This window comes from Lepidochelys olivacea (assembly GCF_965140295.1).
Source record: "Lepidochelys olivacea isolate rLepOli2 genome assembly, chromosome: 8".
NCBI lineage: Eukaryota > Metazoa > Chordata > Testudines > Cheloniidae > Lepidochelys > Lepidochelys olivacea.
The window spans coordinates 82,966,646-82,982,115 of NC_140418.1; the positions used below are offsets into that span (position 1 = coordinate 82,966,646).

At 42.9% G+C, this 15,470-nt stretch overlaps 1 protein-coding gene across 1 annotated transcript in view; it reads right to left on the reverse strand.

The window, feature by feature from the left end:
- Positions 1-875: 875 nt before the first annotated feature.
- Positions 876-15,470, reverse strand: part of PTGFR (prostaglandin F receptor) — a 37,386-nt gene continuing 22,791 nt past the window's right edge. Inside the window, exon 3 of the mRNA XM_084637108.1 lies at positions 876-4,447. Coding sequence (XP_084493234.1) covers positions 4,142-4,447 — 306 coding nt within the window. The 3' untranslated portion in view covers positions 876-4,141. The remainder of the gene's footprint in view (positions 4,448-15,470) is intronic.

Sequence of the window (15,470 nt, forward strand, 5' to 3'; positions counted from 1 at the left end):
CATACCAGTTCAGAACTTTGCACTGCCAGGATTTAAGATTGGCCAAGTTTCAAATATTCCATTCTTGTGCAGTAACACTGTTCTGTTCCAAACGAAAGGACTGTTCCTCCCAGCCACAGTTGAACAACTGGGAGTTGGAAGATCTGTCTTACCAAAGTGAGAACAGAGATCTTTGTTGTTGTTGTCGTTGTTTTGCTGTTGTTGTTGACAGATTGATAGAGTTTAAATAAAATGGGTCTTACTGTGTCCTCACACCCTATTCCATCATTGACAAAACAGAACAGTAACAGCAAAAGATTTATTTAAGTCAAAAACCTCACTTAGTGGAGCTTGCAGAGGCTAGGCTATATTTTAGGCTATACAGTCTGCAGAGGTTTAAATACAGGTACTTAAATAAAAATCCCACTTATTCTGCCTGTCTCCTCTGAAGATTAAATTCCCTGAAGTTCCAAGCTCTACCCCTTAGAAGGCCCAATTTTGTGGGGCAATAGCTGGGTGCTTCTGGAAATATGCTGAACCCTATCAACTCCAGTGGGAATTGCACTTTGCAAGACTGGGACATCAGAGCCAGATCCAGCCTGCCATACTTACTTACAGCAGCCCCACTTACTTCTATGGGGCTATTCATGAAATTAATGTGAACAAGGATTCAGCTTTAATTATTAAAAGCACACTGCTACCAAACTGAAATTTATGACTGTCAAGAACCCAATGTGCCTCTCCTGATGAAGGGATATGATTAGAAGCTATAATCAATTATTTTTCAATATTTTAGGTTTTCTATTACCATTGTAAAATATCATTACTCTCAAGATATTGTTTTAATAAATTTAATGAAGCTCTACAATTTACATTCAATAGATATCAATACACAGAATATATGAAAACACATATACATATAAAGTTAAACCTTTTTACAATTCAGCCAGTATGAAAGTACACAAGATATATTTATTCACAACACAATGGAACGCAGATATGCTTCATTCACTTGTCAAGTATCTCAGTCTAACATTATTCTGCAGCCAATGAAGCAAAATTCTCACCCCAAAAGGATGAACAACTTATTTATGTTATTAGACACATTTACAACAGGTTGTGTATGGTAAGGAAGCCACATTCAGCACTAAATCATACTTACGTTCATTTCAATGCAACCACATGGGGAATGTGTCAGCACTGATTCTGGACCAACAATTTGGAAGTGGAACAGTTGTATGAAGTGAAGTAGGTAAAGTGAACACTATAGTTTTCCATCCAGAAGCAACTCTTTCCTGTTATAAACTCTACCCTACCACCATTTTGGTATTAACACAGTACAGTCACAAAATCAGAGCTTTTTCTCCCTTATTCATTTCCTTCTAAAAACAAGAGAAGAGTAACCATGATCAGTTATGTTACAATGATAAGACTAATAAGTAAGTGCTTTTTTGTCTTTGATGGATTATGTGCATTGGTTAGTAATCCTCTCTGTGTCCAAGCCAGTCACATATCTTTTGCTGAAAAATGTGAGAAAGGATACACCTTTCAATCACCTGGCAGAGTTCATTATTTTTGCACTACACTCAACCACTTCCTACAATGTGTTTCATCCAACTTAGGATAACACTGGGGACTGCACTTGTATATTCTCCTCCTTTGGATCATATTCAGTAAATACTGCATAACAATGCTATCATTCGTATCAATCTCTTGCTCTTCAAGAAAGCCTGCCTATTACATAATAATGTCACAGGTTGACCGCACAATCATGTGTGAATTCCAACAGTCTCCACAGGCCTGATCCTATTCTCACTGAAGTCAAGGGAAGTTTTGCCACTGACTTCAATGGGGGGAGCACAATACCCCTAAGAGTATATAAAATGAATGTCTGTAACTAGAGTTAGTACAATGACTTCCAAAATACTCAACTGATAGTCGGCACGTAATAATTTGCAACTAGTAGCATTACTTAAATGACATAGGAATGTAGATTACTGTACTTTTTATTTTCATAATATTGAACAAATGACATTCAGACAGTTGGAACTGAAAGTTATACTGTACTTTGATATCAAAGGAGTGAACAATAAGCATACAGGCTATATATAAAAATGGGATGGTAAAATTTATTGTGAAGGGCCCTTTTGCAAGGTGCTGGGAGCCTCCACATAGGTACCGAGGTACTCAACTTCCACTGTAGGCATTCAGCACTTCAGCCTTGGATTCTAAGTTTGCAAAGGAAGGCACAGATATACCTGCAAAAATTGAGAGTACTCCTTGCTCCCACAAACCACACCCTACATTTGCTCACATAGGTGCCCATTTTGTTCATGCAAATTCTTGTTTGCATGCACCAACATGGGTCTCTGCAGATAAAACAGGTGTGCTGTATATGTATTTTTGCAGATGCATCTGTGACACCTTTCAAGAAATGTGTTACAGTTTTTTGATCAACTTTATTCTTTATGTAGGATCACATGGGTTTAGGTCTAAATTTGTTTGCTACAGACCTCAATGGGAGTACTCATACAAGTAAGTGTTACAGGATTGGGCCCATAATTTTCATCTGTCCTGAGAAACTACACGCCGAGTTTGAATGTAGTATAAACAGATTAGTTATAAACCTACATGCTACATGAGTTTAAAACTGCCTGACACATCTGAAAATGTAATTGTAAACAGGAAACAATCATTGAGGGAGTGTGTTTCTAGCGGGGTCTTTCCGGGATCCATTCTTGACTCTATGCTAGTTAAACATTTTTATCAGTGACCTGGAAGAAAACAAAATCATTACTGATCAAATTTGCAGACGACAAAAAGATTGGGAGCATGGTAAATAACGAAGAGGACAGGTCACGGATACAGAGTAATCTGAATCACTTGATAAACCAGTAAAAGCAAACAGGCATTTTAACACGGCAAAGTGTAAAGTCATACAGTACATCTCAGAACAAAGGCCATAGGGCATACTTACAGGATGGGGGACTATCTGGGGAAGCAGTGAATCGGAAAAGGACTGAGGGATCATAGCAGATAATCAGCTGAACACAAACTCCCAGGGCAACACTGTGGCCACAAGTGCTAATGAGATCCTCAAAAGTATAAGCAGAGGAACACCAAGTACAGAGGTTATACTACCTCTGTATTTGGCACTGGTGCAACTGCTCCTGGAATACTGTATCCAGTTTGGTGTACACATTTTAAGACCGTTGTTGAAATATTGGAGAGGGTTCAAAGAAAAGCCACAAGGATGATTAAAGGATTGGAAAACATGCCTTATAGTAAATGACTCAAGGAGAAGGGATGGGGTGACTTGATCACAGTCTATAAGTACCCACATGAGGAGCAAAAATTTGATACAGAGGGCTCTTCAATCTGTCAGACAAAAGTATAAGATCCAATGTCTGAAAGTTAAAACTAGAACAAATTTAGACTAGAAATTACATCTGAATGGTAATTAGCCATCAGAATAACTTACCAAGAGTTGCGGTGGATTCTCTATTACGGCACATTTTAAAAAAAAAAATCCAATCTTGATTTAAAAAGATATGTTCTCGTTCAACCATAGCTATTGGATTTGAAGAAGAAATTAATTTAGAGGAGTCCTATGTTATGGACGAGGTCAGACGAGATGATCAAAGTTATCGCTTTGGACCTTAAAAAGCTATGAAGACACTTAACTACTGAGGTGCCACTATAACACTAAAGATTACCTTCTCTATTGCTAACCAACAAGTTCTTCCCTCCACTCTCTCCTCACGTGCTCCTTAAGCCTAGTGCTCGTGACCATCTGTCCTCACAACACCCAGCTTAACAGTTTCTGCCATTGTGCTCTGTAGTCAGGGGATGATTGTGTTTTTGCTGCTGCAGGCACGGCAATGTGGAACTAACTCCGCTCTGAAATCTGTCTTGTCTGATTACACCCCATTTCTGAAAGACACTTTCACCCAAAAGTGTTTTTAGAGTGATCACAGTTACTCAAGTGCACATCTTGGAATAGCAATATCAAACTGGTAAACAATAAGACCAAACCACTCACAATCTGAAACAAGTACCAAACCACTTACCCTCATATTACAACAAAGACTAACAAATTTGAAGGTGTTCTCAGTGCGTGATCATTACACCCCCATTATTTCTTCATACCCAGTGTTTGATTTTATTGCCCTGTTGAGCTGAGTGGCTGTTGATTTATTTGTTTGGAACTAACTGGTGACTCTGAAATTGCTGCAACCTTTAAAGAATTCTTGATGGAGCTGAGTTCCCACATATGCAAGTTCATGATGTGCATTCCACAGCATCTCCTAGCAATCTTGAAGAGGGTTTTCAGCACAGCTTTCCTTAGAAGAATGTATACCCAGGGATCTAATATTTGATTCCACGTTGCCATTCGGAGAACGACAAGTATTGTTTCACAGGTTTCCATTGAACGATCTTCATTTATTCCGATATTGGCCATTGTCACCTAGAAAATGGAATATTTTTAATTAAATATCAGAAAGCCATTTTAAGACAGCATGCAAATGACTGAAGTGATCATTTCAAATTACTCTCTCAAAGCATTTATCTGATAATCCTCCCACAGATTAATGCTCAATAACAAAATAATTCTTTATATGAATAGCACATTTCAATTCTGAAAAATCCCAAAATGATTTTATAAACAATATATATGTTTAATGGAGGTAATCAGAAAATTTCCAGCAGAGCACTGTTTCAATAAAATTTGCTAATTCAGCAAAATCAGATTATTTTGCAAAAAGACAGCCCAATTTTGCTGAAGTTCCAATAGAACCCAAGCAGGGTTCAGTACCCTGGCTAGCTTCTGCCAGCGCAGCCACGTGGCTTCTTGGCAACCCCCACTCCCTCCCCCTCCCCACCACGAGAACTGCCCTGGAACTCCATTCCCTTTTGCAGAGAATTTCAGAATTTTTGGTTTCATTCCCAATTGGAATGGAACTAGATTTCAAACTTCCGAAATCCTCTATGAAACAGAATTACCTTCTCTGCACAATTCTAATGGTTAGCTACTAAAATACAACCACCCCTGCAATGGGGGCTGGCTGGCAGCCAGCTGCAAAATAGGGAGGAGTAGATACAGTGGCCAATGATACCGAGGTAAATCTTTGGTCTTACAAAATATGCCATGGATTCTCTAGATGTAGATTTCTATTTATACGGATATTGGCCATTTTCACTTGGGAAATTTTTTACATACAGACCTAGCCTCTCACATTTTGAAAATATAAATCCGTCTAGAGCACAGGACCTTCGTTTTCTAAGGTTTCAATGCAATGCAACTTAACTACCTCAAAGACAAAAGGTTGAGCTGTCTCTGGATCCGCTGGTTTGAATCTTGGCAAAGGGTCTATATATTGCAAACCTGATGCTTGGGCCAATAATTCATCCCCTCTTGCTAACGAACACCCAGAGGATTTCATTCATCCTCGGAAGCACTGGGAGTAAATTACACCTGTATTCCATTACTGCTACTCCCTGCCCTTGTAGTTCCCTCACAGGAAAGCAGCTGTCATTTCCAGATGCAATTCAACAGGACCATTTCTGACAGGGGAAGCCTGGGAGAGACACAGATTCAATGCATCTCAAAGGCACCGTGACCAGGCCCTCTTCATGGCTGATCTCACCCACTTTCTGGGCTGCTGTGGGTAGCTTTGACATGCCACTCAATAAGCAAAGACTGACAGACAGTATCTTGTACCACTGAGACACCTGCTTCTCCATGTAGGCTTTCTGCCACCAGGGACTTGCAACATGGGTTCCTCTGGCTGATTGAGTCTGCTGGGGAATGTTAAATTGTTTCTTTTTATTAACAACATTAAAAGCCTCAGACATTTTTAGTAGGAGTAAAAAAGGTCCAAATCAGTCTCAAAAAGGATGCAGCACTCTTGGGTACCAGTTCCAATGTGCATAAAGTGAGCTAGACAAAGTAATTAGAAAACAAGATACTTTATAACTGACACTGTGACTACATTGATCTATTAGGTGTTGTAAGGATGGGTCAGTCTGTTCAAGTGCTAGTCTGGCATTTGCACAAACAGGGAATGTGAAAAAAGAAAAAAGGAAAAAAGAAGAGTGAGTAAGGAAAGAAAAACAAGTTGAATTCTTCAACAGTAGTTATTTGACATTTTTAAAATAATCTTTTGTATTCCTGGCTCCTGAACCTGGTTTGTTGCAAAGAGGTAGAGCACTGCATCTGATAATAAGTTGAAGGGTGCAACAGAGAAAGAACATGAACTGTGACTGAATCTATTTGTATGAATGTTTCTGTACGAGTATGTGAAAGAGAAAACTGGAGGACCCATAGAGACGGTCTGAAAAAAGCTAGTAAGCTTGGCAGAAAGATGGGTGGGAACTGGTGTAAAAAGTGAGGGATGTCTGAGTGCCATGCCAGTATAAATAGCTTTTAGGCAGCTTCTCTGAACCTGTTTTTCACTCTACAATCATTGGGCGCATTCCTCTCAGACATCAACAGTCCACCGAAACTTGGAGGACTCTTATGGTTTCTGCATGGGATCTGTTCTCATGAAGGCTTTTCATTTTAGTTATTAGAAGCACAATTCTGCAAACCTCACACGCACACAGCACTTACTCATTCCATAAAACTAGTCTACAGCAAAAGGAAGCACAAGAAAAAGTAGCAAAATTAGACCTAAAACAAAAAGGTAGAAATTGAAAAAGCAGACATCATAAGTGTCTATTTTATTCACTATACGATTTTTAAATACAGGTTTATAGTTTTCAAACATACCCCGAGGTCTAAAAATCCATCCATTATTGTTCAAATTTGGATTCTGCAACTTTAAGCAATACAAATTGGAATTCTGTACATTTTGGGGAAAGGGATTGCATAGCTTTCCAAGAAACAGAATTTCTCTGTTCTGATTTTTATTAAAGCTGTATATTACTTTTTTCTTCCACACACACACAGTGAATTTTAGAATATAAATCTATAAAACTTCTATGATTCTTTTCCATTCCAGTGTGAATCACTTTTAAGAGGATCAGTTTTCCATTATTTATAGTGCTGAAATAGAGAAATTATATTTACTTTAATAGTGGATTTATTCCTTTGTATCATTTTAAGATCAGAAAACGATATCTGAATTGGATATATGATTTTTATGGTTTACATTATTTGGTAAGGTGTAACTGCTAGGACAGTTAATCTACATTTAGCAAGTTTGGTCTGTGCAAAAAATGGACATATGCAAACCCCCCAAATAAAAAATTTTTATTTATATACTCCAGAAAGTGCTGAAATAACTCAGCTTTGGAATCCTAACATAGAACATGTCAAGATAAAGAGATGTTATCTAAAAACTTTCATATCTATAAAACTTTGCTTCACAACCATGTTATTTAAAATACTTTCTACACAGAGTTCCAGCTTATGTTCAGAAGAATGAAAGATAAAATAACATTTTCTGATTATTAGTCATATGTTTGGACTCTGATCCCACTTAAAAGAGTATAAGAGAATAACACTGACAAAACCAGTGAGATCAGAATCTAACCATGCAAACACACAACTTGCTTATGCCAAATGCAAGACTACCAAAGATTCTGGAAATCAGGTTCACAGAAACCAGCAATGGAAAACGCCTAGCAGGTAATTAAGTCTATTCCCTTGCCAATACCAGATTGTTCTGCAATCTGTTTGGGGAGGAAGAACTGGGTGCCTGGACACTATTATGATAAGTGCATGATAAATTAGATAGGCTTTTGGTGCTTTGTCCAGTCTAGTTTTAAATGTGCCCAATAAGAGAGCTCCCATTATTTTCCTTGGAAGATTTCAATTTCATAGATCTCACCAAAAGGAAATGTTTTTTTGATACTTAGCCAGAGTGTATGTCTACAGTATAAAATTTTGAAGTTATTCTATTTGAATTTTTGGAAGCGATTTTATACATTTGGTCTTGTGTGTTCCCACTAAAGCGCGTGAATTCGGTGGAGTGTGTCCACAGTACCAAGGCTAGCATTGAATGTCGGAGCGGTGCACTGTGGGTAGCTATCCCACAGTTCCCGCAGTCCCCGCCACCCACTGGAATTCTGCGTTAAGCTCCCAATGCATGATGGGGCAAAAACATTCTTGCGGGTGTTTCTGGGTGTGTGTCGTCAGTCGCTCCTCCCTCTGTGAAAGCTACTACAGGCAATCATTTCGTGCCTTTTTGTCATGCAGACGCCAAACTTCTTTCAGCAGACAGTGCACCGCTTCTCTCCAGGTACTATGAATCCACCTTGCATTTCCTTTCGTCTTTCTATGTAATCTCTATAAGTATCTACTCTCTCTCTCTTCCTCATCGGCTGCTTCCGCTGCCAACTCTGCTCGGCCATCGTGAACCAAGCAGCACAGCTTCCGCCGCCAACTCTGCTCTCCCGCTCTTGCCGCGCTACCAAGCTTCTCCATGTTGTCTGTCCTGTGAAAGCCTCTGTGAATGCTACAGAAGACAGCCGTTTCCTGCCTTTTTTCAGCTATCGTGAACCAAACAGCACCTCTTCCGCTGCCACTCTGCTCTCCTACGTTTCGCGCCCTTTTTCCAGGATTACCCGTGCAGGCGCCACAGCACAGCAAGCATGGAGCCGCTCAGATCTCCACTGCAGTTTTGACCATTGTAAGTACCTCGCGAATTATCCAGCAGTATGTGCAGTACCTGCAAAACCGGGCGAGGAAGCGATGACAGCACACAATTACTATACTGATACGGACATGGACACAGACGTTCCTAGAAGCACAGCATGTGGCGATCGGGAGATCATGGTGGCGTTGGGCCAGGTTCATGCCGTGGAATACCGATTCTGGGCCCGCAGCAGTGTTGCAGGTATGGGATGATTCCCAGTGGCTGCGAAACTTTCGTATGCGTAGGGCCACTTTCATGGAACTTTGTGACTTGCTATCCCCTACCCTGAAGCGCAAAGACACCAACATGAGAGCAGCCCTCACAGTTGAGAAGCGAGTGGCCATAGCCCTGTGGAAGCTTGCAACGCCTGACAGCTACCAGTCAGTCGGGAATCAGATTGGAGTGGGCTGCTGTGTTGCAAGTAGCCAATGCAACCATTGACCAGCTGCTATCAAGGGTAGGGACTTTAGAAAATGTGCAGACCATTGTGGATGGCTTTAATGCGCTGGGGTTCCCTAACTGCTGCAGGGCGATATAGACGGAACGCATCCCCCTATCCTGGCCCCAGAACACCTGGACGGCCAGTACATAAACCACAAGGGGTACTCTTCCATGGTGCTGCAAACACTGGTGGATCATAAGGGATGTTTCACCAACATCAACGTAGGATGGCCAGCAAAGGTGCATGACGCTTGCATCTTCAGGAACTCTGGTCTGTTTCAACAGCTGCAGGAAGGGACTTCCTTCCCACACCAGAAAATTACTGTTGGGGATGTTGAAATGCCTATAGTTATCCTCGGGGACCGAACCTACACCTTAATGCCATGGCTCACGAAGCTGTACACAGGCACCCTGGACAGTAGTGAGAAGCAGTTCAACTATAGGCTGAGCAAGTGCAGAATGGTGGTAGAATGTGCTTTTGGACATTTGAAAGCACGCTGGTGCAGTTTACTGATTCAGTTAGATCTCAGCACAACCCATATTCCAATTGTAATTGCTGCTTGTTGTGTGTGCCACAATATTTGAGAGAGTAAGGGGGAGATGTTTATGGCAGGGTGAACGGTTGAGGCAACTCGCCTAGCAGCTAATTTCACATAGCCAGACAACAGGGCAATTAGAAGAGCACAGCAAGGCGCGCTGCGCATCAGAGTGCTTTGAAATTCAGTTTCATGACTGGCCAGGGTACGGTGTGACAGTTGTTTGTTTCTCTTGAAGTTACCCGCCCCCATATATACATATATATACACATACATATATGAGAAAGGAAATAAAGTCACAATTGTTTAAAAAACATTCTTTATTATTTGTTGCACAACACATTGAGAGAAATCAGAAGGTAGAAGCCTTTCCCGCATTAGATCCACCATACAGCAGAGCATGCCAGTTTGCTCCTCCATGAGCTTGACTATAGCATCCTGCCTACTCTCATCGCGCACGTCCCTCCTCTCTTCGTGTTTATTTAACGCTTTATGGGACTCAGCAATTGTTTGCCTCCACACATTCAGCTGGGCCCTATCAGTGCGGGAGGACTGCATGAGCTCGGGGAACATGTCATCCTGAGTTCATTTTTTCTGCCTTCTAATCTGGACCAGCCTCTGGGACGGAGTAGATAGGAGCCACGTTGAAACATTTGCACCTGCGGGAAGGGAAAAAGGGAGGATAATATTTTAAAAGATACATTTTAGAGAACAAAGGGGACACTCTCAGTGAAACAGGCAATTCATAGTATACAGTACATGTTCTTTCAGTACAAGGTCGCATTTTGCTTCTTATACTGAAGTGCCTGCCACTTTGGTGTGAGTACGCCATCACACGTGGCCAGGCAACAGAATTCAGCTTGCAGGCAGCCATGGTAAGCCGTAGGGGCACGAAGGGTTCTGCTACTTCTGCATTCGTTTCAATGCCTTCAAACTGCCAGGCCCCCTTTCCCATAGGGATGCCTGGTGGGTTTGCCTGCAGGCTCTCTGGGATGATCGCTTCATACAACACCCACCCCTCACCACACACCCACCACGTGGCTCCCATGAGGCTCTGAGCAGGGATGAGCCCTTTAAATGCGAACAGCCCAGCTCAGCTGGGTTTCCCCCCACCCCTCGGCTCCGATCAGGCTCTCACTCACCAGAAGTGCTTTCTCCAAGGTCATGGTCCGAGAGCCTGCCTTGGGAGTGGGGGGAGGCTGTTAGCTCCAGCGTTAAGAGTAGTTCCTGGCTAGGGGGGAAAACAGATCCCCACTTGCTGCCTGTACATGGTCGTCCTCCTCCTCTTCGTCCTCCAATAACTCATCCTCCTCGCTCCATGCAACTCCCCACCGGCAGGTGTCCGTGGACACTGGTGGGGTAGTGGTGGCGTCACCCCCCATAATTGCATGCAGCCCCATACATGCTGCTTCTACCGTGAGCTGTGACCCAGAGTGCCTGTTCGCCTCCCTGGCTTTTTGGTATGCTTGCCCGAGTTCCTTTATTTTTGTACGACACTGCTCTGTGTCCCTGGACTAGCCTCTTTCCGTCATGGCCCTGGAGACTTTAGCGTACGTACTTGCATTTCTTTTTTTGGAACGTAGTTCTGCCGTAACAGATTCATCTCCCCAACGTGCGATGAGATTCAGTACCTCCCGTTTGGACGATGCTGGCGCTCGTCTGCAAATTCAGGACTGCGTGGTCTCTTGTGATGGTGGACTGTGCTGATGGTCACCTGTGCTGATGGTGACCAAACAGGAAATGAAATTCAAAAGTTCCTGGGGCTTTTATAGCCTACTTGGCTAGTACACTGGAGTTGAGTGTGTTGTCCAGAGCGGTCACAAGGGAGCATTCTGGGATAGCTCCTGGAGGCCAATAACGTTGAATTGCGCCACTCCACTTGCTGAGGTGGAGTACAGAAATCGGATTAAAGAGCCCTTTAAATCGAAAAAACCGGTTTGGTCGTGTGGACAGAATCAGTTTTATTTCTAATTAACTTGGCTAATTCCAAAATAACCGCTTACTGTAGACCAGGCCTAAGTTTTTCTTTTCTTTCTCAAAATATTTTTTATTTGTATTACCGTAATGCCTCTAACCTTCTCATCACTAGATAGTGGAAATCTGTATTTGCTACTAATTTGTACTATACACAGTTGACAGACATAGCACGTTAAATACCACAGCTATGCCCATTACTCCTTGATCATGTTAAATAATCCCTACCCCTCCTTAGTAGTATTTGCACTACACATGAGCAAATGCATTTCCAAACCCACTAGAACTTTATTATTTCAATATTTGGAAGAGAACTTGACTTGATAATCACTACGTATTATGTACACTTATTATATGAAGCGTTCATGATTTGTGGGGTTATCATAAGCAGAAACAGATTCCTTAAAGATAAATGTAACATTCCAATAATTCATTATTTCAGACTTGTTTGCCTCACCGCTCTCCAACCAGCAACCAAACTCAATGGAGACCTCTTCTTTCTTTTTTCACCAAATCCAAGATCCTGAAGACCCCCACTAAAGCTTGAGGACTGGAAAAAATAAAAATCTTCCCAGCCTCTTTCTCCATTAAACCACTCCCAATTGTGCAGGCTATCCCCATACTTAACTATGGTGATCTCTGAAGAGGCACAATTGCCTGCTAAATTCCACTGCTCTTTGAGAAGCAAGTTGTTTTCTCCCATCTTCTTTTATCAGAAAGCCAGCATCGAAAGCCAATGCCACCTTCCAAATCCAAGTAAGGCCCTTCTGGTGGCTACCCCATCCACTGTCTGAGCTAAGTGGGCCCAGGAAAATGCTCCTTCTATACCTGCTATCCCAGCCTTTTAAGCACTATGAGGCAGCCATATTGCACTGGGCTAACTGAAGCAAATCGTCCCCAAATCCTATCATAGATGGCATTACCATAAGTGTTTCTGCCCCATAGTTTTTAAACAGCCAGAGCAGCAAGCCTGGGAGAAGTGTCCCTCAGTCACGTTGTTGCTTCCTGCCCCAGATCAGCCTCCATTATGGTGAGAAGGCAGGGGCCCTCTTTGTTAGCTCTTCAGAGAAAAGGTGCAGGAAGAGCCAGATCAGTGGGGGAGGCCACTTGCATACTCATCCCCGACCCCTAACCTCAGAAAACAAAAGTGAGAAAGGACAGCCCAGATTCTGTTGAGGGAGACTGGCACAGATGAACGACCTGAGAATTCCCTGCCCATGAAACTAAGAATGTGTGGAACCAAGGAACTTTAATACTGCAGAGCAAGGGGATAATATACGGTGACCAGCAGCTCCACCTCTTCTTCCTATGCTTGGTTTCACAAAACGCAGGCCCATTTTGCAACACCCAACATGTCTGGTGAAAAAAAGTTTAAAACATTTTCCTCAACAGCTATAAATCCCCCCTCAGCCCAACTTTACATCCTTCAGATCTCTGCAGAAGGTTAAAAGAAAAGGAGTACTTGTGGCACCTTAGAGACTAACCAATTTATTTGAGCATAAGATTTCGTGAGCTACAGCTCACTTCATCGGATGCATACTGTGGAATGTGTAGAAGATCTTTTTATACACACAAAGCATCCCCCCACCCCACTCTCCTGCTGGTAATAGCTTATCTGAAGTGATCACTCCCCTTACAATGTGTATGATAATCAAGGTGGGCCATTTCCAGCACAAATCCAGAGTTTAACAAGAACGTCTGAGGAGTGGGGGGGGGGGAAGGTAGAAAAAAACAAGGGGAAATAGGTTACCTTCCATAATGACTTCGTCACTCCCAGTCTCTATTCAAGTCTAAGTTAATTGTATCCAATTTGCAAATGAATTCCAATTCAACAGTTTCTCGCTGGAGTCTGGATTTGAAGTTTTTTTGTTGTAATATCGCAACTTTCATGTCTGTAATCGTGTGACCAGAGAGATTGAAGTGTTCTCCGACTGGTTTATGAATGTTATAATTCTTGACATCTGATTTGTGTCCATTTATTCTTTTACGTAGAGACTGTCCAGTCTGACCAATGTACATGGCAGAGGGGCATTGCTGGCACATGATGGCATATATTACATTGGTGGATGTGCAGGTGAACGAGCCTCTGATAGTGTGGCTGATGTTATTAGTACCCCATAAAGGCTTCCACCAATGCAACTAAAATCAAAAAGATGCCATGACTCCACATCACACTCCAAATATAAATATCACATAGCTTGTGTTTCACTTCCACTTGAATCTCGATGGCATGAGAACAACTAATAGGCTAAATGACACAGCAGCTAGTTGCTTTCCTGTCACTATTAAGAGACCTACAAACCAACCAGTCAAAACAAAAAGCACACTTCACAGCTAGTTACGAAACAGGACATACTGTGTTACTGGCTTTTGTACATTGAGCCTTAACACTCCAAACCACAGGCGGGCAAACTTTTTGGCACAAGGGCCACATCGGAGTTGCAAAACTGTATGGAGGGCCAGGTAGGCAAGGCTGTGCCTCCCCAAACAGCCTGCCCCTCTCAGAACCTCTGACCCATCCAACCCCCACAATGCTCCTTGTCACAGGACCTCTGACCCCCTATCCAACCCCCCTATTCCCTGTCCCCTGACAGCCCCTGGAACCCTCTGCCCCATATCCAACCTCCCCCTGCTCCCTGTCCCCTGACAGCCCCTGGAACCCTCTGCCCCATATCCAACCTCCTCCTGCTCCCTGTTCCCTCGCTGCCCCACCCCACAGGACCCCACCTCCTAGCCAACCCCCCCCCCCACTCCCTATCCCCTGACTGCCTCCCAGGAACCCCTGCCCCTTATCCACACACACACCCCACTCCCTGCCCACTTACCATGCTGCTCAGAGCTCGCAGCCCCACCACCCGGCAGGAGCAGCGGTCCAGAACGCTGGAGGCGTGGCACGCTGAAGCTGCGTGGGAGGGGGAACAGCGGCAGAGGAACTGGGTGCTAGCCTGCCCGGCCAGGAGCTCAAGGGCCGGGCAGGACGGTCCCACGGGCCGGAAGTGGCCCGCGGGCCATAGTTTGCCCACCTCTGCTCCAAACCCATCTCTCTCCTACTGCTCCCTCCTGTGCTGCAAGAAACTGCATAAAAGCAGGCAACCAAGAGGATGGGTCTGGAAAGCAGAGCTGGTGCTAGGCATAAGCAGACTAAGCAATTGCTTAGGGCCCCAAACAGGTCAAGGAAGCCCCCCCTATTATTAGTATGCGCTGTGGGGGCACACAAATATTCCTGCTTAGGGCCCCCAATGGGCTAGCACCAGCAATGGCTTAGGATACCACTTTCTATATAGAAATATAATAATCTATGGGTTGGAGCAACCTTTCCTCCTCCCATAAGTTTCACCACAGACCAGTATAAGATCCTATCTGAGGAGGTGCACGGTCTGACAAGCTTTAATATAGCTAAGATGGTTTTTGAATGTTGGTTTGATAGTTGTGGCCAAATTACACGTTATAATTAAAATCGCACACATGCAGCACTACACAGTCACTGCTATCTCCCCAAAAGCTTGTGGAAAAATAATCTGTCTGCATTTCATTCCTGCAAAAAGTTACTTAAATATTTTGCACTTCCAGAAGTCTCAACAACTGGCATTTATAAGAGACCATGTACTATACATAAAGCTGCAACAGTCGGTACAAGCTGCCTAGAAGATTCAATTTTGTAGTATTTTACCAACAGTGGATTTTTTAAGAAGTCATATACATCTTTTATCTACAATTTTATATTCCCTGAAACCTTGGGGTTATCAAAGAAGTGCTGATACCAACTTACCTACAGCACTGCTATAAAAGTGTCACAGCTTGTAAACGGAGAATGTAAGTTACTGTTGAGCCAAAGCAGAGTCCATCCAATAATTACATTTTGATTTGGTTTCTTATATTTGTCAATTAAAAAGCAAGG